The sequence below is a fragment of the Mangifera indica genome, chromosome 17 (genome assembly GCF_011075055.1).
Source record: "Mangifera indica cultivar Alphonso chromosome 17, CATAS_Mindica_2.1, whole genome shotgun sequence".
NCBI classification, from domain to species: Eukaryota; Viridiplantae; Streptophyta; class Magnoliopsida; order Sapindales; family Anacardiaceae; genus Mangifera; species Mangifera indica.
Window position 1 is genome coordinate 4,677,038 of NC_058153.1, and position 23,901 is coordinate 4,700,938.

Below are 23,901 nucleotides of genomic sequence, written 5' to 3' on the forward strand. Positions count from 1 at the left end.
TACCAACTCTTTCTACAAAGAGCAATATCATATGTATAAACTATTGGGTACACAACTAAATACACAGTTGATGTGTCATTATGTGATTCGATGTTATTTTATCCTTAATTTAAAATCATCTAATCATATGTATTCAAAAGTGTGTACACATAGTTTTATTGTTCTGCAAATTAGCAAAACAATGTGCAGGAATCAGAAAATCATTCCTTCCTAAGAGGAAAGTGGCACAGTGGCAGTTATACTAAGAAGGTAACAGAGCTTTCAACTGCACCATGAAAAGGTCACCAAGTGCTCCACGGATATCCATCTGAACAAATGAACATGAAATCAGTTTTTTTCAACAGGCTTACAAATTTAGGCATATAAAAGGCAAGGAAATGAACTTCGTTTCTACTGGACCATTAACATGCTGGGGCAATCTAAATAGTCTGGGAGGAAAAAAAAAAAAAAAAACCTGCTTGCAGCAAACAAGTTTTATAAGTGTGGGATAGAAATCACACAGATGTCTTTTGAAAATCTGATCGTTCATATAGCACATGCCTTTAAGCACCTGAAAAACCAAAAAGAGCAGAGATCTACATAACCATTGCATATTATAAAGGCCAATGGAACCAATACAGTAATCAAGTCAAGTGTAATGTCGATTTTGACAACTACGCGAAGATGAAAATAATTGATACATGGGAACATTATATTAAAAATAAGATCTCAGAATATGCCATACCTTAACGACAACTGGGACGCGTAACTCCAGAACACGGTGAACAGACAAGTTTGTAGTCTCCACTACATTGTTGGACTGAAGATCAGATGCTTCCCTGAGTATCTGCTCACAGAAAGACACTAATTTCTCCTCTGCAATCCCTTCTAGCTTCTCTGCCGCATTGGAATGTTTGATAAAGCTTGACTTGTTATCTATGTCTTGAAAACCAATAGATTTGGGTTTTTGCTCCCCATTGGCATCAAAGCCTGAAGTTGTTTTCAATAAGATATCCAAATATATGGAAGTCCCTGTTATTTCCTGACGAAAAAGATTCAATGGAGGCCTGTTCAAAGAAAAAATTACTATGTTACACAGTCTTCCACTTCAAGGTAAAAGAAAAATCAGACCAAACGTAAGAGTGAAACAAATTTCAGTAGAATTTGTGACCTTTCTGCCGGAATTTTGTGCATCCGCATCATGAGGTTGGAATATGAATTATATGAAGCAGCAAATTCAATTAAGGAAAACAAAATGTCCATTATCATAATCTTTTGCTGTGCTTTCAACTTGCTCCAGTACTTTTTCTGAAAATTTTCAAGACATTCAGAGAATAAAACAGCTAAATTCTCTTGTATTATACATAAACTAAAGAATTGTATTAAGACTAATAGAAGAGACAAAATAAAATGGACAAGATAACAATAAAAGGTTTTTTGTAGCCTTTTGTAGAGACCAGAAAGAGGTCATTCACTATTTAAAAGTGAAAAATCAAACTAAATCCTACAAGAAATCCCAGAGTATGGAACATAAACTATTGCCCTCACCTAACAGATGGGAAGTGTATGCCTTCCACCATTAAGAAAAATTTTCTACACACTAAACAGATGAGGTTTGCATCAAATCGAAAATTGAAGCATTTTGAGAAGTAAATCTCTAGTGCTACAGCCGTTAAATTATATGAAAATTTACCAAGATCCATACCAAAATAATATAATCTGTTTTAAACAAATGGCATTAACAGACTTAGCAGTATACATTAATATAAATATGTAAAAGAATCAGAACCATACCTGAATAGCATCTATGGCACCAAGAAGCAACAACTGAGTAATGCACTTGCTTCTAATTGTTCCCCACAGTGGACTTTCTTCCTCATTTCTAGTATCAGACTCCATGGCATCAGGAAGCTGTAGATGGCATCAAACAAAGAAAACAGGAAAAAACAAAGAGCATTTAATGTTGAAAACTGCTACATTAGTGCTATAGTTTGTAAATGAATCATTTCAGAGACTTTAAATTCTCACAAACTAAAATAGCTATGCAGAAAAATAAAATTAAGATGAGAAGATATCTTGATTCAAAACATATTTTAACGCAAACAATCTAACGGCCAAGGAATATGTAAACAGTAAGGTACTAAAATTTTGTAATATAAGGATAGAAGATATAGTCTCTTTAACCATACAGCAAATTACCAAAATAACCCATATCTCATTTGTACAAAAACTGCAAGAACCAATCTAAAAATAAGAACTTAGAAATCCTATCACTTATTAATACCTCAAAACTCAGTTGTTCAGCTGAATATTGTACTTAGGATATCACAGTAATGTCAAGCTAACTATAACAACACTATTTAGCTACTAGAAGCAATTAAAACCGTACTTAATCATCATTGGATCCTTACATGTCCAAAAAGTGAATTCAGTTGCATTAAGCATGTTAGATCAGGACGGTATTGACTAAAAAATTCCAGTGTGTGTTAGGACTTAATTACAATAAATAATAATAATTATTGATTAATTAATTAAGATAATATTAGATTAAGATAATAATAACAATATTAATTAATTAAGATAATATTAGATTAGGATAAAATATATTATTAAGATAAGATATTTAATACAATGATAAGATTAAGATATTAGGATCATATTTATAAGATAATATTTTATAAAGCTATTACTAGGATAATATATAATGAGTTACATAAAAGGGAGTGAGTATTGTAAAAGAAGAGGAGATTATTGTTATTTGAGTTTTTTGGACATCTCTATCCGCCTTTGGAAGGAGTTTATATCTTTTGTTGCCAACAACACTTATTTTAAGTATTGGGTTTGCATATTATAGAAAGAGTATGAAAAATAAAAATATTGATTTGCATATTATAGAAAGGGAAATGAATAAGTTGGACAACATAATTGCTTGTTTGAATAAGATGGAAATGAAATGGTGTATGAAGGAATTAAAGGAGTTGCCACCATCATTGTTGTCTATGAAAAAAGACATGTGGAAAGCAAGGTGATTAAAGAGGAAGACAACAAAATCGAAGCTCAATCACCATCGTCACTATCAAAGGAGGAAAAGGAAGAAGTCATAAAAATACCCCGTGATTGGCAACAAAGACAACGAGATCAAGGCTGGACTAAGAATTCTTGCAATGGATGATACTGAATTTGGCAAGAAAAAGGCTCCGAAGTTGGGATTTGAGATATATGCGATGAACAATGTCAAAGTAATGTTTTTGGTTGATAATGGCAAACATGAAGTTGACTTTTCCAACCACCAACAACAGTTGCATTAGCAAAATAGGAGAAATTTTTTCAAATTGGGTAGAAAGAGATGTTAAAAAAAAAAAATCTCAAAATAATCCCCACCTTAAGGATAAAGTAGCCTTTTAGATAATATTATATTAGGATAAAATATATGATTAAGATAATGTTAGGACTTAATTATAATAAATAATAATAATAATTAATTAATTAAGATAATATTAGATTAGGATAATAATAATAATAATATTAATTGATTAAGATAATATTATATTAGGATAAAATATACGATTAAGATAAGATATTTAATATAATGATAAGATTAGGATATTAGGATAATATTTAATGAGTTATACAAAAGGTAGTGAGTATTATAAAAAGGGAGGAGATTATTATTATTTGGGTGATTTGAGTAGCCTTCAACTGATTGGGAGGGCAAAAACACCTCTATTTGCCTTTGAGAGAAATTGACACCTCTTGTTGCCAACCATATTTATTTTTATATTAATAATATTTGCATTAGGTTCCTATCAATGTGTATGTAAGAAATATGCATTTGTTTTAAGAAAATAAGAGCAAAGGATACAACCTACACCTATGTATAAACATGTGTATGTTCGACAAAACATAACCTAATTTATTTTGAAATCATTGACATAACTTACACTGACAAAAGCACCAGAACCATAACTAGCCACATTCAGCCGTTCAAACAACCTGTGGTTAAGGGATTTTTAATGCCAATAACACCAGAGAAAACCTAAATTCACACAGATACTTAATAAAACAATCAATAAATAAGAAAACATTAACAATTCAAGGTTTGAACACAGTTATCAACACAAGTGTGTTGAAAGCAACAACTACACTAAAAGTAAAGAAGAGGAAAAGACAAAAAAATGATATGCCTATCTTTATGATAAACCTAAATTCATATTTTGTAACTTAGAGAATATCTCCTAGTATCTTACCTTAGGTGGAGAAGATGGTAATGAAGCACCCAGTGCAAGAGCCTTTCTAGAGGTAAAACTCCTAAGAAAACGGTTATCCATCATATTTCCCATGATCTTTTGGCCTATGCTCTGATTCCGTTGAAGAGATTCCGCTTCAAAAGATTTCTGAGCTCTTCCTGATGGTGATGGAACACCTACAAAAACAAAAATTTTCATGCTTAGGCTTGGTGCCTGAACACAGTATTTTAATGTCTGCTTTGGGCTGTTTCTACTCCAATGCAAGGAGGTCAACCTATCTATCCAAAATTTAGGGAAGGAGTTGACTTTGTGGGCAATTGAGTAATAGAATTGCAATAACCATTAATCACTTTTTTCTATTAAGTTAGTTTCTATAAATCAATCTTCCTATCAAATGAATATGATAAAAGCAACTTGCATAACTATACTGTTTCGGTTGTCTGAAAGTTCTTTTATGAACATATACTTCTGAACGGTAATTGAAATACCAACCTGCTGATCCATCCACTTCACCAATGCTATCAGCACCGATACTTGGGGAAGCTAGTGGCTGGCTATCCACTTCACCTGCATTGACCTCAGAATCTCTAATCACCACCCCAAGGTTTTTTTTATTCTCAAATCCCAAAGCATTGAGTAGCTCAAGTGGTTGAGTAGTGTATGAGGCATCTCTGTGATCAAGATAAAAGTAGTTAGACAGAAAACAGAAACTAAACTATACCAAATTATCAGAGATATGCACCTTATGCTTTTTAACAATGTATCCCAGTCACTTTCACTAAATTGGTGTCCTCCAACTTCTATGAGATGCACTAGTGCACCAAGAGAAATTGAAACAACCAACTGATCTGTTTTCTTTGCACAATCCAGCAGCAAACTCAGCAGTGATGGCAGCATAAAACAAGCCTTCTGCATGGAAAGGAATGCAAAGAAACTTCTTGTCACCACAATGCTGAAAGGATCGAAAAGTTAGTATTGTACAATTATACTCAGAATGAATGGTCCTCATAGGTAAGATTTTCAATGAATTAAAAGTTCAACATATTATTTAGATTTTATCTGTCCCCATTTCTGTCCATCAAATTGACAGGACCAATAAGTTACTCTCCTCAAATTGGAGGATAAAATCCAATAAAATTTCTTTACAAGTTCATTATACATAACTGCCAAAAAAAAATTGGACATCCTCAACACCTTGCTGCAACATTGCAATACCAATTGTAAGATTTACAAAACCCTTGAAAACACACCAGGAGAAAATGTATCAAAAGTAAACTCCTAATACATTTTCAAGAGTGAAATCTTGGTCCAGATTCAGAGGCACACACTCTGAGCCCCCACTATTTGAAGGTGGTTAGTGATAAATAGGCTGGATGTTATGGTTTTTTTCCTCCCTCGATATGTTTGATTCTTGATCATGCAGATGCAAACTAAAACAGTTAAAATAAAAAAGACTGAGCTCATCAATACCTTGTAAAAATTGTTGAAAAGGTTGCAAAGCAATTGAAGGGAATGAATGTTGGTTTCACAAAACCACTCATCCTTGGTAGAAATTAAGCTCTCATTTCCAGCATGTCTCACATGATCAAAAATAGGAAATAAGACGCGATGGAAAATGCTCTCCCAGAATGTTGATGAGAACTTGCTACCTCTCTCATTTAGCAAATCAAACAAAACTTCAAGTGCACAGCTATTGACCTCAGATCTAGGATCTGATGTCAGATCAGATAAACCAGCCAACATTGGGAACCAATGATGCTCAGTCACATTGAGAGTTGCATCCACATGAACATCAATTGGCTTCAAATCTCCATTAGGTATAAGCCCCTAAATCAAAGATTATGCAAATTATGCCAGGCAGTTTACTTCAAAAAGCAATCAATGCAGTGGAAGATGATAAACCATGATAGATCTACATAAAATAATGGATATCTATGATGTAGCAACCATAGCATGTAACTATCTGATAAGGACCAAATGTGAATTTGATTAATATTAAAATAAAGTAGTGTTGGTAAAAAGAGGTGTCAACTCCATCCAAGGCAAACAAAGATTTTTCCTTCCAATCGGTCAGAAGCTCTCTCCATTTTTTTTCCATCCAACCCTTCCTTTATAATAATCTAATTAAATATTATTCAAATCAATAAAATATTACCTAAATCAAATATTATCTTATTAATTAAAATATGATATTATCTTCCTAATTTATATATAATATTATATTAGTATTAAATTTTCTAAGTAATGTTGAACAGTATACATCTACATGATTTGAGTATATATAAGAGATTTAGTAGTTATATGATTAGAGTATATTTTAGGAGATTTGATAGTCTGTATGTTCTTGATTTATAAGAATCCGTTTATTCCGATATTAGAGTAATTAACTAGTTTCTTAGTTTTTTAATTTGTGATCAGTTGTGTATATATATTTGTCATATACTCTTGTCATTTTCTCAAAGAATAATATCATAAAAAATTCTCCCAAAGTTGTCATGGTTTTAAAGTCTTAGGCTCGCTGGGATTTCTCCTTTTTTCTTGCGATTAGCCTTTCTTACCCTAAAAATCAACTAATTTTTTTTTTTATATTCCTTCCATTATATTCTCTTCCGAGAGGATATGTCAGAAACTACTTAAGTCACAAGTGTCTTTAAAACAAACATATCAGAATAGACATTCAATCATTCTACAGTTGATTTGTCTAACATCTTAGTTATCTATCGCCTAAATGGTAAGAATTATCAAAAATGGTCTCAATTGGTCCATACTTTCTTGAAAGGAAGGAGCAAACTAAGTCATTTAATTAGGATTAGACAAGATCTAAAAGACCCTAAATTCGAAGAATGAGATAAAGAGGATTCAATGGTGATGTCCTGGTTCTGGAACAACATAGCTCCAGAGATTAGCGACACCTATATGTTCCTTAACACAACCAAGGATGTTTGAGATTGTGTTTGTAAGACTTATTCAAAGGTAAATGATGTTGCACAAATTTATGAGATCAAAAAAAAAAGGTCAAGCGCAAAACAAGACACTTATACTGTCACAAAGTACACAAATTATTTAAAGGGTTTTGACAGGAGATAGATCTCTTTCAAAATATATAAATGAAGTATAATGATAATCCGTCTGTCATGAAGAGATTTGTTGAGAATGATAGAATCTACAACTTTCTTGTTCGGTTGAATATGAAATTTGATCTTGTTCGAGTGCAAATATTGAGAAAAGGAGAACTGTTTTCGTCAAACAAGACTATTGCTCTAATAAGGGTAGAAGATGGTAAACATGAAGTAATGATTGAAACTCCAATAACTAACAACTCTACTTAGTTAACAAAAACCAAAAACCTAAAGATAATGACATTTGATCAACAACTTGGAGGAGAAAATAGTTAATCAAACCATTTAGAGCCACTTACAAGGACTTTTTATGGTGCAAACACTGCAAAAAGTCTCAACATACTAAAGAAAAGTGTTGGAAGCATTATGGAAGGCCAAAACAACAGCAAAATTATAGAATTAGTCCATGAAGGGTGGAACATCAATAGGACAGTCTCAAACACAATCTAATGGTGAAGGCAATTCTCTAGAATAAGTTGAATTGAACAAGGAGGAAGTAAGGAAGTTGAGAAACTTCTTGGGAACGTTAGAGAAATCTAGAACTACAAGTATTTGTTCTTTGGCATTCTTAGGTAAGACTCGATCTCGTGCACTAAATGTTTCAAATAAAATTCATCCTGGTTTTTGGATCATTGATTCAGGGGCTATTGATGGCATAACTTATAACTCCAAGAAATATATTTCCTACACCCCGAGTCCTAGTAATCGAAAAATCATTATTGCCAATGGAACTTCCACAACTATAGTTGGTCAAGGTAATGTTCATATTAATCAGTATTTCACCTTAAAAAATGTTTTACATGTGCCTAAGTTGTTCACATATCTTGTGTCAACATATAAACTTACAAAAGATTTGAATTGTTTTGTGGTATATTATCCTTCACATTGTGCATTTCAGGGCATGTACACAAAGAAGAGAATTAGGAGTGCTAAAGAGAAAGATGAACAAGAAAGGTTTATCTTTGTTCATTATTTTTTTATTCTTCCATGTCAAATAAAGACAAGATCTGGCTCTATCATATAGTCTTGGTCATCCTTTATTTGGTGTTCTTAAGGTCATATTCCCTTTATTGTTTTCGGAAAAAAGTGTTGATTGTTTTCATTGTACAGTTTGTGAATTAGCAAAACACAAATGTGACTTTTTTCAAATAAACAATAAAAGAACCACAGTTCCTTTTTCTTTAATTCATAGTGACATATAGAGTCCTTTAATTGTTCCAAATGTTTCTAGGGCTCGTTGATTTATTTCTTTTATTGTTGATTGTACTTGTGTGATATAGATTTACCTTCTAAAAAACAAATCAAATGTGAGTTCAATTTTTTCTATCTTTTTTAACGTGGTCAAAAATCAATTTAGGGTTGGAATAAAAAATTTTTGATCAAATTTTGCTAGAGATTACTTTAATCAATTTCTACGTCCTTTTTTTCAAACTAAAGGCATAATCTATAAATCATCTTATGTTAATAACACCCAATAAAACAAGATTGTAGAATGAAAAAATTGTCGTTTGTTAGTAGCCGCAAGAGCCTTTTTTTTTTTTTTAAATGTTCCTAAAAGTTATTGGAGAGAGATTATTTTAACAACTGCATAGATAATGAATAGATTATCATCCCTTGTGTTTGGCTTTAAATGTCCCATAAAAATCTTGTCTACTTTTTTTCCAAATTTTAACACTTCAAATAATCTTGCTCCCAAAATATTTGGTTGCATTGCCTTTGTCCATATTCATTCTCAAAATAAGAGTAAATTAGATCCAAAAGCCCTTTAATGTGTTTTTGTGGGATATTCTTCTACCTAAAAAGGTTACAAATGTTATTATCCTCTCATTAGAAAATTTTATATTTGTGTAGATATCACATTTGTTGAGAAAGAAAACTATTTCAATGATCCCTATCTTTAGGGGAGAGATTACTTGTGGAAGATAAAAACAAGGATTCCTTTTTACTTGATCTTCCCATGTTTTCTAAACCTATATTTATTCCTCATTCTTTTGAACTTGTAAATGAGTTTGAATCGTCTATTTTGGCGTCTTCTACTCTTATTCCAAATAAGTCTGAACTACATACACCTTCTAAAGTAAGAGTAATGACAAAAGAAACACATGCTAAATCTGTGGTGGACAAGAGATTCACATCAGGTTATTGTATGTACTTGGGCAGGAATCTGGTAACTTGGAGAAGTAAAAATCAATAAGTTGTACCTAAGTTAAGTGCGAAAGCTAAGTTTAGGTCTACGACACTTGGAATTTGTGAATTATTGTGGCTAAAAATAATCCTAAAAGATTTGAGAATCAAGTGGGAAACATTTATAAGACTTTATTGAGATAACAAATTTGTTATCAATATAACATATCATCCTATACAATATGATTGCACCAAACATGCTAATGTTGATTGACACTTCATAAAAGAAAAGTTACATAGTGAACTAATTTGAACTCTGTTTGTGTTTATTGGAAGATAAGTAGCTAATAGTGTAACACCCCAGGTCCAATAACCCGGCCCACTGTTAAGATATTGTCCACTTTGGACACTCAGTCCATCATGGGTTTGCTTCTGGGCTTTGCAACCCAAAACGCGTCTTAACAGTTAAGGAGCTTACAGGCTATTTAACCAATCCAATTCTCCCACCACTAACCAATGTGGGATCCATAGACAGAGCACACACAAACCCAGTATCTCTCCCGTGCTTTATCGATGTGGGATTCGCCTAGGGGTATCACATACACCCCCCTTACGGGACTCAGCGTCCTCGCTGAGGTTTGCCCCACCATCGATCAAGAGGACACGCGGAGTTGCTCTGATACCATTTGTAACAACCCTGGTCCAATAACCCGGCCTACTGTTAAGATATTGTCCACTTTGGACACACAGTCCATCATGGGTTTGCTTCTGGGTTTTGCAACTCAAAACGCGTCTTAACAGTTAAGGAGCTCACAGGCTATTTAACCAATCCAATTCTCTCACCACTAACCAATGTGGGATCCATAGACAGAGCACACACAGACCCAGCATCTCTCCCGTGCTTTGTCGATGTGGGATTCGCCTAGGAGTATCACAAATAGGCTAACAAAAGAGATTATCTACTGTAGCATTTCAAATGATAGTTAGCATGTTGGGAAGGGAAAACATCTATTCACCAACTTAAGGGGGAGTGTTGAACCATATATAGCTATATGACTAGAGTATATTTAGAAGATTTGGTAACTGTATAATTAGAGTATATTTAGGAGATTTGGTAGTTTGTATATTTCTGAATTATAGAAATCTGTAAATTCTTATATTAAAGTAATTGACTAGTTTAATAGTTTCCTAATTTATAATCAGTTGTGTCTATATATTTGTTGTATACTCTTATCATTTTTTTCATGGAATAAAATCATAAAAAATTTTCCCAAAGTTATGAATTAATATTATTTTGATAATTAATATTATTCTAATGTTCAAATCCTAATCCTAATAAAATATTTTATCCTAATAATTATTATTATCTAATCCGAACATTACCCACCATTTGAAAAACACTTTTCCTCAAGATGGGAAAATTGGACAAAAAAATTATTGTTTTTCTATTTCTTTTTATTTTATTTTATTTTTTTACATAACCACATTAATAACTTTATTTTTTCATTTTTATATTTCTTCGTGTCGAATTTTAAAAAAAAACTCCTCCTATTTTATCATTATTATTATTCTAGTTGCCACACGTCAACCCCCAATGCATCTTCTTCAATGTCTTATTTTCTTCTTCTTTTTGTTTCACATTTTCTTTTTTATTCATTGCCCGTTTTGTCTCCACCACCAACTAAATCAAATTACCAAGTAAATAAAAAGATTCCTATTGTTGGAACTCATCAGAATCTATCAATTAAACACTCGAATTTGTCGATTTTCCCTCTTGGTCACCATGTTTGACCAACTAAACCACAAATTCTGTCAATTCCCTTTCTTGGTCCATCATCAACTTACCAATTTCGTCAGAACTAGCGTATTTTTCATTAGAATCTACCATCTCAATTGTATCAGTTTCTTTCTTCTCTTATCGCTCATCATACATGATCAAGATAGTGTCATCATCTTATCTGTTTTCATCCACCACTAAGACATCTAATGACTTGTGTTTACAATCATGATTCAATTCCTCTTTACATTCACATTGAAGAAAAATTTTGTTCTCCATCACTACTCAAGCTTCCAATTTCATTGGTTGTTTGGACTTTCCTCCATCTTCCACTCTTATTTTGTGTGATGTCTAAACTCTACATCCTCAGAATCATAATGCTCTACCACCAATTGATAGGGACCTAATGTGAATTTTATTAATATTAAAATAAAATAATGTTAATAATAAGAGGTGCCAAAAAGTTGCACAAAATACCAAATAACAATATTCTTTTCTTTTTTCTAATCGAACCGCTCATTTATAATAATTTAATCTCATCCCCATCCTTATCATTCAATTACTAAATATTATCACATCAAATATTATTCAAATCAATAATATTATCTAAATCAAATATTGTCTTATTAATTAAAATAAGATATTATCTTTCTAATTTATTTATAATATTATATTAATTAACGTTAATTTACTAATTAATATTATTTGCCTAATTAATATTATCTTAATGTTCAAATCCTAATCCTAATAAAATAGTTTATTCTAATAATTATTGTTATCTAATCTTAACACTATCTTTCTAAACCAAAGTCATAAAGTCACTAGACCGCATTGGCCATACATTTTAAGAATCTACAGTAGTATTCTTGCTTGCATATTTCATATGGACACAGATCTGTCCAAAAATTTTGTGTTCTATATAGTGTTGTGTTGAGGTATATGCCCTAGGAACAAGAGTTTGTCCAAACATACATGGTTACAAGGCTCTTGGACTGGAATTTTCTAATCAGATACTTCAAACTCAAGGTGCTGACTTTAAGGAAATTATAGACTAATCACATAGAGACCCATTCTGTGTCATAGAGCTGATATTATATAATTACTTTTGGGTATCATAATGGCCAATACCTTAAAGGACTGAACTCATGAAGCTTGTATAGTTAATGAAATTGAGATGTAATACAGGTAAACTCAGCCTATATTCATTTTCGGATAATGATCTAAAAGATTTACAAAAAGATATAATATCCAACAGAAAGAAAAACACATATGTACTCCATAAAATGATAACAGCTTCAGAAAGGATTAATGTGTACCCTATCTTAAGAGTTTTTAAAAAAAAAAAAAAAGATGAAATCGGCTAAATTATACATGAAATTGATGAATAGAAAAACAAACCTCTGCTAAACGATCTTCACATATACGGAGCAGTGCAATAGCCTTCAAACTTATTCGACGAGAACTTTTGTTCTTGGCAAACTTGATAAGACAGTTGACACAGTCCATAAAACAATCTCCAACCACCTGATCCAAGTGTTCCAATATAACTGCAATACCCTTGGTGTTAGAGTAACTAAATTTGTCTAAAAAGAGGGGAAAAATCAACAAGTCAAGTATTACAGCAATAAAACAGGTGATTTTACCGTGCTCAACATTTTCAAATGCTGTTTCAATAAGTGATTCCAATTCATCATCTGCAGCAGCTGTGAAAACCATAAAAACACTATGCCACCCAGATTTTATGCTTCTGGATTTAGATTTAATAATCTGCATAGCACACCAGCATTTGCCAATTGCATCATAAGATAGACATTACTATAAAAATGTGGAGGAAAAAGAAAGAAATAATAAGCATTTAGGAAAAAAGCTGAACAGACTTTAACAATGCAGTCAACAATCAAGCTCCTTATCTTTTCACTTCGAATATTCTGCATAAGAACAACAAATGGTTTAAGAATGTCACTTTGGAATGTGAAATTTTTTAGTTCAGCATGCTCCAAATACTTCATTCCAAGCTGTCTCAGAGAATCAATGGCATATATCACAATTTTCTCCTCAGGATGACTTCCAGCAGCAATAAAATGGTTTGCTAGGACAGACCATATTCTAGCCCATACCTATAAGACACATCAGTACCAAAATTAAAATGTAACTACAATAAATTTGACGGGAGATTTAAACATAACATTTCAGTAAGTAGTGCATTTAGACCAGCTGAACTTTTATTTTCCTTTTTATTATAAGAAACACAAAACAATTCTGTTCATAATAAACATGGAACTCAGGCTTACAATAACTTTAAATTACTTCAAGTTTCTCAATGAGCCTAGTAGTATTGTCAACTGTGTTGAACAAAAGCAAAGCACAAATGCAATACAACACTAAAAACCATTTATTAGTGTCCCTAGAAAGGAAACTAATGTCCAAATATGCATTTATTTCGATAAATAAAATGCAAGAGTCAAGATTTTTATCTTCTTTATCCTTCTTCTTCTTACCTGATATATAGTTCTCTCTCAGGTTCACTATTAAACAAGTTAAAAGGCGTCTTAATATATTCTAAGTGTGACAGAAATACCTTAAGCAAGATCCATGTCATTAATATCCCTACTATTTTCTTTTTAGTTCAATAAGATAAATTTTATTCTGCCAACTTATTTCTGCTAGACATTCACTATTCTGGTTCAAGAGCAGCAATAATTACAGGACAGGCCAATGAACTGAAGTTTTAGCAGTTAGTTAAGATAAACTATACTCTGCCAAATTCTCCATTACTTCAAGAGCTACAGGATTAAATAGGCACAACAATTTTTTTTCCTGCTAGATAACATCCATTTTTAATCAGTCAATTCCTGTTTGACAACTTCAATTTCTGTTCAAGGGCAGCAACAATTAATGGACAAGGGCAAATCCAACAAAGCAAAATTTATGACCACCCATTACTCCTTAAGTAATATCAATTCAAACAAGATCAAAATATGGCAGCGATCTCAGTAAATGTGGGAAATACCATGCGTATACGAGCCATATTGTAATAGCTGATCTCAACAAGTTTTTCCAGGCTGAAGACACGAGCTGGAGTTTGCTTCAATTCTTCAACTGATACACCACACAGAGCATTGAAGAACTCCACGACTGAATCGCTGGGCAATTTAACACTATTCACAAAAACTTGATCAGCAGGTTTCCCAGCCAACTCTTTAAGGCTTTGAACAGCAGCATCTCTGGAGATCTGATCTGACCCAAGCATGACAGTTGCAGCAATAGCTGGAGTTGACGTGATGTATTCAAGTTGAGAAACACATTCCAACACTGCATTCCATGTATCCTGAAGTGACTCAGGATCTGTGTCACAAAGTGCCAGCAGAGTTTGCAATGCTTCCACATTTTTACTACGCATTTCCTTTGGTGCATGCAAGAAAGTAAATCTGAAACAGATTTAAAAGCAAAATTACAACACCCAAGTTTTTCCTCGCAAGCAAGAGAAAAATCAGAGCATTTTCAATGAACTGATCATAATTGCATGGCACATAACATGTAAAAGAACAGAATGCTACTTCTTTACCTGACCAGGGATGTTAAGAAAGCATAGTGCATGGTATCCATTCCAAGAACATGTGTAATATGTACCCCAGCTTTAAAACCTTCCATACAGAGAACAACCTGCGGTTTATTCTTCCCTTTCTCCATTGTAACAGAGAAAGTAGCAAGCAAAGGCCATCCTACAGCCTTCAACATGGGCCCTACAAGTTCAATCCTCTGTGAAGTATAGAAAACTCTTTTAGTTCCTTGATCCTGGAATATAGCCTGTGTTTGCTTGATGTTAGCTTCACTTTTAGACTTAGTATCAGTCGAAGATATCTGTTTTGGGAGAGCAAGATTAAGAATACTGACAAGGCCTCCTCTCTCTCCACCTTTTAGCTTCTGTCTGTTGCTTCTAGTCATTTCATCGTTCATTTTTATCTCTTCTTTAACAATATGATCATAGATCTCCTCCAGGAGTTCTGTAGGGGCACATTCTTCAGCATCATTTACAGCATTCATACGCGCAAAATCAGACTTTGACATTTTAGGCCAGACCACAGGGTCGTGTGCATTAGCATTCAACATTATAACTGAATAAGCAAGAACATAAGCGATATCTGCGTTTTTGAAAAGACCAGGATTATCTGCACAATATCTGCCAGAGCCACAACATATGAAGGAATAAATCACCACCAAGCAACGCACAGGGAAGTTTGATCTATATATTATGTGAATGCCTGCATAACATTTTCTAGCATGAAGATATACTTATTGTCAAACGTCAATTTAAAAGAAATGATAAATTGATAGTAGGTAAACGGTCACTATGTTTCTTCCCCTTTCATTCTATAGAAAAAATTGTAAAACTTAGAACACTTTTACCTTCAAGCATTATACTAAAATAGTACTGAAAATTCATTGAGATTCCCATATATCTCAATGAATTTCCTAAATCTAATTTCCAAAACTAACTCCATATAGACAATAACTACAGGCTACAGCACCTACCTTTAAAAAAGGTGCCACAAATCCAAATGCTAACCAGAGTATTGAATTTGGCATGATATGTAATGCATATTGCATGAATTAACGCATGACATGGGACTTGAATTATGGGCTTTCATGAATATAAGTATTCTTGCACAGTCTCTAGGATAAAGCCCTGGCTATAACTTTCACAAGGGCTTAAAACTTTCACTGCAAGCCACTAAGGTTTCAAGGCATAAGAAATTTTAAATAGAAAAGAGTGGCGCATGATCAAACCAGATTATTAGTATTGCTCCTACAACAAATACTATATCCATCTGAACTGTCAAGTCTTTAAAACAAGCAGGTCTCATGCATAACATTCTAGAGAATATTGTAGAACTGGAGAAGTTTCAAGTGCTAACATAGGTATTTATCATGTAAAATATGTGCAGATGACTCATACCGTTCAGCAAACTTTTCCATAATGCAATCTATATTTTGAGCTTCTCCTGGAAGTTGGAATCCTTTAAGGAATTCACGGATTGCTGTATCAAACTTCATCCCTGAAAACTTCATTGAATCTAGAGCTTCCACAGTAGATTTATGAGCTTCCTTCTTTATCTGAACAGCTTCAGCTAGAGACTGACTATTACGGCTGTTCTCTTTGGATTCTCTTCGTGATTTCTCCCAATCAACCAGTGATTTAAGCACATTCACAAGACACTACAGAGGAACAGTGATCAAGGAAGATTCATCGGCAACTCCTGCTAACCTCATATAGACATGCACATCAATGAACTGGCTAAGTTCTCAGAAGTAGACACAAAGCACCTACCTGAAGTGATGAAACATTAATAGAAGTTGTCTGGGATACAGCAACAGAATTGGGATCTGTATTTTGTGTCCTTTGAGCTATTTTGGATAAAGTGGTCACCTATATAGTATATCAGAAGAAAATTCAGATCCATTGCATGCACAACAGATACTTTCAAACTAAAGAAAATATATAACTCAACATATATTTGAGAAACAAGAGAAACTCTACCATGCGTTCAAACAAGTTTGGTGCCTGAAGATCACAATCATAGTTAATGTACACATCAACAAGCATTTGAGGATCTTTACAAACTTTGTCAAGCATCCTGCCAAAACCAAACTTGATCAGATGATAACATAGGAAAGGTCTGAATTAATATAATGACAACAATAAAACTATGCGTACACATTTTTTGTACATAACTTTGATATATAGATGATGTGTCATCATGTGATTGGATAATTTTAAATTAAAAAAAAAATGACACTCAATCACATGACGACATATCATTTGTGTATCAAAAATGTGTACACATAACATTGCTCTAATGAGAGTATGACAAAAATTGCATGTGTCCATGCACAAATAAAAAGAAAAAAAGAACCCAAAATGCAATTTGTGCATATATATTTCAGCATTTTGTTAAGAATGAATATTGTACCAAAGAACACTTATTTTTTGGTTGACAGGAAATTCAGAGCCGTCCAATGATCGTAGAATTATCAAGGGAAAAAAGACCCCAATCTCGCCCTGGGCAAAAATATAGTTATATAAAAACAAGGGTATCACCAAGAAGCAACACAATCCTACATAACAATAGCTCAGATGATCTATCAAGATCTCATACTTTAAGACTCTCTCTGAATCGCAATAAAAGCACTGAAAAAATTCCAGTTGCGTACTGCCATCAAAAAATGCACACTCATATATTAATAAAAAATCTAACAGAGTGCTGTAAAATAATATGAATAAAAGAAGAATTATTAGAGGTATACCTGAAATATAACAGGGGATTGTGAAACTGAAGCCCTCAACAAAGCATAGGAAAGATATGCTTTAACAGAATCAATGAAATGAAAGTTCTTTGTAACAGAATGGTTAACACCTTCCAAAAGACCCTGCATCGCCATCATGTCATCATCTGTTAAAAAGTGAAGCTAAGGAACTAAATCAATTAGTAAAGGCGAACAGACCAAGATAGAAGTCAATTTCTAAAGCAAAAAATTTCATATGCAACATTATAATAAGATCTTTCTCGCTTATAGTATTCAAATCTAATCCAATGTTATCATAAGTTCTTTTGTGGAAAAAGAAAAAATTTTCATTAATCAAATAATATACATTGTACTCAGAGGTTTAACAAAGATAATAGAAAAAAAGAATAGATCAAAGAAAATCAAGTCACTATCCAATCCTTCAGAATAAAGAAAGCCCCTGAAATTGTCTTGTAACTAAAGCCCAAAAAAAAGCAATAACATGAATCCCAAAGCAAATTTAAAGCCTCTTCCTTAAATCTTTAAAAATTATTTTATTCCTTTCACTCCAAATAACCTGATTATTGCATGGTTCTTGGTTCTAACCTCTCAAACTTCCAGTGGTCCAAATCAAAACCACAACAAGGATTTTAAAGTAAGTTGAACAAACGAAAAAATAAAGACTGCATCCATTAGCCTTTCATTATAGAAAGTGGTAACAAACAATGATAAGCAGAACACTAGTAAGGCCAGGATAATTACCTTAAGAGTTTAACAACCAATGAATGCAAACTAAAGCACCAATAAATTCATATAACTAACCTGCAGCAGCTCAAGAGACAGAATCCGCGTTTTGGTCATGAGGTCATCATTTTCTTCCTTCATGCCTATCTGTGACAGTACACTCGAGAAATCAAAAAGTCATAGAATCCTAAAAGCAATATGAACTATATCAAGAATACCAACCTTGCAAAGTGACTGGAATACCAATAAAGCATCATGTTGTCCAATACTCATGCTCTCAAGGTCAAGCCCTCTAAAATTTATTAATGCATAATGCATTATGCATAAAAAGAAATCCAAATACAATTATCATTCTGACCAAGAAATGTTAAAAGTAGTATCTAAAGAACTGCACATCCATACCTTATGATCTTTTTACCATCTTCAGTATGTGCTGCTTTGTCAAGAGCTGCCTCTAAACCCTATACATGCAAAAAGTTCATTCGGTGACCAGTGCATATCAAAAGCCTCTAAATGTGGAGGCATTATTCATACATGAATGCTTGCAATGGAAAGAGAGAAATGTCTAGCCACGAGATAGTAAAGGAAAGCATTTGATTATCCTTACAGCACAGATTGCTGAATCAAAGATAAATAGACACACCTTGATATCACCACCACCTGCAAGATTACAGAGTTCTTCAACAGAGGCAAGAGATGTATCTTTGGTCTGGTTAAGGGCACATCCTAAAGTCGCCCAATTCTCATTTTTGTCACTCAAGGCTGTCTCTTCTGTTTTGGGGCTTGAATTCTCTGCTGATGAAGTTTCTGTATGCCCAGAAGACCCAGATGAGGTCAAGACCTGGATTCCCCAAAAAATGTTAATAATTTTCTAGTGAAACCAACTCAGTTATTTCTCCTTTTCATGCCACAGTTGAAAAACAGAAACATTTCAAACAAAAAGCTTTTGAAATTTCAAACCTGATCATTCTCCATCCTTCTGACCATAATACTGACTATCTGTGTCAACATTGCCTTTGATGTTGCTTGATTTATGGGGCTCTTGCTACACATTCAAACTATGAATGATGAGTTTTCTAGATTTATTAGTCTTACATTAATAAATACAAAAAACTACCTGTTAAGCACCATATGATAGCATAATCTGATAACTCCAAGCAGAGGTTCTCCATGCACTGTGTTTGAAACAAGCATATCATCAAAGAAGATTACTAAGATAAATTGAAGGCATTAAAAGATAATACAAGAAAATTTGACCAATAAGTATTAAAGACAACTACTGGATAACAAAAAAATATTTAATATAAAATTAAAAAGTGACTGTTAGTGGCATTCAGACTTCTACAGACATAAATGCACAAAAGCATAACATCAGAAAAGCCCCAAATCATATTTAATGGCTTTATTCTCAACAAAAAAAATTGTTACTACTTGGATTCAAATACCTAGCCCACAGTCAGAATTCGCATGAATTGTCATTAATATATGAATACAGTCCAAATTTGATACATTTAGGGCCCATTAGATTCTGTTTGTGGAAAAGTATTCCACAGAATTACTTATTTTTAAGATCCAAGGATATATATGTAATGATCATCTCCTACATAGAATGACTATCCCATATGGTTCTCTCTTTGAAAAGGCCTCATACAAATGGAAGGGACTTTCTTACATGTATAGCTCAATGAACCTCTGTAACTTGGCAGTCTGAGATTTTGAACCCACTCTCACTTATCCATCTTGAGCATTCTGTGCTAAACATCAGTTAGGTTCTTGAGAGTTTTTTTCTTTTTACTTTATAGGGACCTAGATATGTATATTAATGCAAATCCTATTTTCCCACTAGAAAAATCTCAACAAAAATCTTGTAGCAATAACTATTACAACATCAAGCTTGGAAAAAAAAAAAAAACTCAACTGCTATGCAAGCAAGGAAGTTAGTTCACAAAGCTATGGGCACATCAAACCTTAAGGAAATGATGATAGTAATTGCAGTAATGAATTTCTCCTCTGCACTAAATCAGAAGGTCGTCAAAATCAATCCATTCAGTGACACGCCATATATACATGTTGCCTAGTTCCTCTGATGAACCATAAAAGATCATTTACTTAATGTAGTAGAGATCTAAATGTGTACAGTAGCTCTGATGATACATGCCTCACTCATAATTTGGAGCTGATCAACCAAAGGCGCACTCCAATTTTTGCAACAATTATGCATCAATCAACTACAGAACTTTATGGTCACATGATGTCTTCACACAGATTTTTAGGGTAAATTCAGTGCTTGTGCTAACCTCGAAAAACTCACACTCCCAAGACCATAAGAGGGACACCCACCTAAATTACAGACTGTCCAGCAGACCAGACTGGCCAAATGCAGTCCATTACTATTTACCAAACTAATCCAAAATCAGAGAAAAATTGGGTCTCAGAACCAAAGAGTAAAGCATGCCACTAGAGTACTACTTTGTCACATACCAGTACCCTACATCTTGAGTCACATTATAATCCACTAACCAAAAAATCCACCTCCGTTACCTAAAGCATATATAGCTAAATACATCAATAAACAGTTGGACTCAAATAATTTGTTACCAGAATTAAAATAAAAAAGAACAACATTTTTATCCCGCATACCTCGGAACTTTGTGGATGCCACTGCTGTAAGGAGTACCTTCAACACTTGCAATATCGTGCTGCATGTTATTCATCAAAATTAAATAGACATACCAAGCAACTTATATAAACAAAGAGGTCACAAATATTCAAGAACATTTACCTATCAGATGATGAATTATCAATACAACCGCAAACCCTGTTCAGAACATCTATAAACAGTGGAACATTTTTACCACCCTCTAAGCCAGGATCTCCCTCTAAATGATCATATGCAATGAGTTTCTGCAATTTGTAGTTAAACAAATGAAGCTAGAAACTACAACAAGCAGACACTTGCACAATAAATACCCAAAACATGTTGCAAAATGGTGAGCCAGTTGTAGAAAATAAATAATGACATCTGATAAGGACTCGAACATAAGCTTTCCTGGACCTATTTTACGGAAATCATAGAAAACCAGTCTCCAGAAACAGAAGCCTGCAAAAATTAGAAAACAAAACAAAGGAAGCACATACATGAAGACAATCCAAAGCAGATTCCAGGATTTTCGAGTTCTTGGTCTCAAATGCAAGTCGAAGAGGATTCAACACAAGCTCTAAATCAGCTCCTTCCAAGGTGGAACCAGCATTCGCTAAGGTAGTTGCAACACTTCCACTGCCTACTTTCCTACCAACATGTTCTGCCTCCATTGCAGCTTCGATAGTAGTCTTTGCTGCTTCGCCTTCAGTATCTGGTGAACTACAAGTAAAAAAGAAACAAACAGATAAATAAAGAGAAAAATAATGGATATTTGACTTCCCAAGTATAAACTATGAACTTAAACCAACACTAAAAGGAAGAAGAAGAAGCAAAACACTGACTCAGAAGTATATTCTGAATAGCCAAATTACAATGTAATTTTAACAAATTATAAATAGAAAGTCCAATAGCACACAGTCTTCAAGATGTTAGCTAGTTTAGTGTTTGTACTTAAAGAGGATTGGGTGGGGTTATGATGACAAAATAAAATAAAACCCTGATTGGGATGCTGCAATTTGCAAAATCATGGTGTGATCTCACTAGTACTACAGGATTAATATCTGTTATAATGAAAAGTAAGAATTAAAAATAGTTTGCCACGTCCACTGATGAGGTAAGAAGCTTCACTGAACTTAACAAAAAAAAGAAGCTTCACTGAGAATTACAGAATGTGACAAGAGAACAAGCGAATAAACAACAAAAAGCACTTGAATTGATGAGAGTCAACTGCTAACACTGTATGAGGAAACTAATAGTTATAACTTAAACAAAACTCAGTGACAATCTAATGATTACATATAACAAGGGAGTGAAGGCTCATTACTTTTCCTGATAGAAGGAAATCACTTTGGCACAACACATGAGATAAGTAACTACTTTGTAGAACATCTAATGTAAAACTTCCCCCAGACAGCTCCACTTAAGTAACTACCTATCATATGAAGACTAAAAAGTTATGGCCATGAATTCTTGGCTGCTTACACTGGCCTCTGTAGTCTCAGGAACATAAACATTGATTTCAAACCAATAGTGCCACTCAAAATTTCCCAAAAAAGAAATTGCCTAGTACCTTAACTAAAATCATTAATATCACCCCCAATAGCAACTAGAAAGAGTAGCAAATAGCAAAATTAGGAGGGAAAAAAAAAAGGATCAACACCTTCCATCTCTAGCAGAAGAAGCTGCTTGATTTGTTTCACTGGGTTGTTTAACCTCTTTTGCACCATCTGAAGAAACATAAAAAATTTAAAATAAAAAAAGAAAAAGCAAAATAAATGGATAGCCTAATGAAACCAAAAAATATGAGATTACCACCACACAACATGAAGCAATGGAAAAACATCAGGTGTTAGCAAAATTGATAGAATATTAAAACTTTCAAGGTAAAAGTCTGGGTTCGAATCTCTATCATGCTGATGAAACCTTAATTTGAATTACTTAAAAAAAAAATGAAGCAAGGGAAATCAAACACAACTATGGCTTGGTCAAAATAATCATGAATGAAGAAAAAAATAATGTTTGATTTACTCCACTAACTTTGTATTCCTACCTGCAGACAATCCTTATATGCATTGGCGCACCACTTAATAGCAGTAAACAAACACTAATAACGTCAGCACATTCACTTGACATTTTACAAGCAATCCTAATATGCATTGGCGTATCACTTAATAGCACCAAACAAACACTAACATAACCTGAGCACATTCACTTGACATTTATAATTCAAGAAGAGAATTACGGAATTATAACAATTGCAAGCAGAAATATAAAAGAAAATCAGACCTCGATAAGCTTCAATAGCTTTTTGAAGATCAGGATACTTCTTGCCGGAACACTCTTTGAGCATAGACTCGAACGCTCGGTTCATGAATCCAGCGGCCGCCATTTCTCTCTATTTAATTACACAACGCCACACCTCTCTCCCACCTGCAAACAAAAAAAGAAAGAAACGAAGATTGCTTGAGATCTGAAATTAAGGATTGGAGAATTGTGATGGTTAAATCTTAATTAAGGATTGCAAATGAATCTTGTTATGTATTCGTAATTATGCGGAGAATGCAAGATCTCGATAGAGAAGCGAGTTAGATGTATCGATCTCCGTCATGTGCATGTTCTAGTGGCTCATTTCATTTGCGATGAGGCCGGACACGATGCCAGCAATTCATTGTATTTCCAACTGAAATCAAGGAATTATTATGTAATCCTTCATCTTAAATCTAATTCTCTTGGAATCTCAGGCAATATTATATGTATTGAATGTGACACACAACTGTGGAGGTAATCCCTGGCAAAAAATTCAGATTGATGCTGAATAAAATCTCATACAAATTAACCAATAATGGTGATGATAAAATCATCACATTCCATATTTTTGTTTATGTTCACTCTTTTTTATTAGCATAACAAGATTCAATCTTTTTGTGCCAAATGTATAACAAGGTATTCAGATGGTGTCCTTCATAATTTTAATGGTGGAAATTG

The 23,901-nt window shown here is 33.4% G+C and overlaps 1 protein-coding gene across 1 annotated transcript; it reads right to left on the reverse strand.

Moving 5' to 3' along the window:
- Positions 1–58: 58 nt before the first annotated feature.
- LOC123200819 (brefeldin A-inhibited guanine nucleotide-exchange protein 5-like) lies at positions 59–23,825 on the reverse strand. Its single transcript, XM_044616212.1, has 31 exons — positions 23,203–23,825; positions 22,577–22,643; positions 21,414–21,636; positions 21,058–21,179; positions 20,916–20,974; positions 19,393–19,450; positions 19,236–19,320; positions 18,919–19,116; positions 18,678–18,736; positions 18,498–18,567; positions 18,354–18,422; positions 17,553–17,675; positions 17,405–17,458; positions 17,219–17,307; positions 16,786–16,882; positions 16,576–16,674; positions 16,204–16,463; positions 14,812–15,426; positions 14,257–14,674; positions 13,124–13,363; positions 12,890–13,013; positions 12,645–12,793; positions 5,697–6,053; positions 4,969–5,135; positions 4,719–4,897; positions 4,227–4,402; positions 1,774–1,890; positions 1,151–1,287; positions 725–1,046; positions 455–550; positions 59–307 (listed from the first exon to the last, which is right to left on the reverse strand). The coding sequence occupies exons 1-31, from the start codon at positions 23,303–23,305 to the stop codon at positions 242–244; spliced, it is 4,998 nt and encodes a 1,665-aa protein (XP_044472147.1). The 5' UTR covers positions 23,306–23,825; the 3' UTR covers positions 59–241.
- Positions 23,826–23,901: the final 76 nt, after the last annotated feature.

Excerpts from the sequence above, each read along its gene's own strand:
- LOC123200819 (XM_044616212.1), bottom strand. The coding sequence starts at position 23,305 with ATGGCGGCCGCTGGATTCATGAACCGAGCGTTCGAGTCTATGCTCAAA. Across the intron at positions 16,464-16,575 it reads TTAATGTTTCATCACTTCAG|TGTCTTGTGAATGTGCTTAA; the intron begins GTAGGTGCTTTG and ends GTTCCTCTGTAG. Across the intron at positions 1,891-4,226 it reads TACCATCTTCTCCACCTAAG|CTTCCTGATGCCATGGAGTC; the intron begins GTAAGATACTAG and ends TGCCATCTACAG.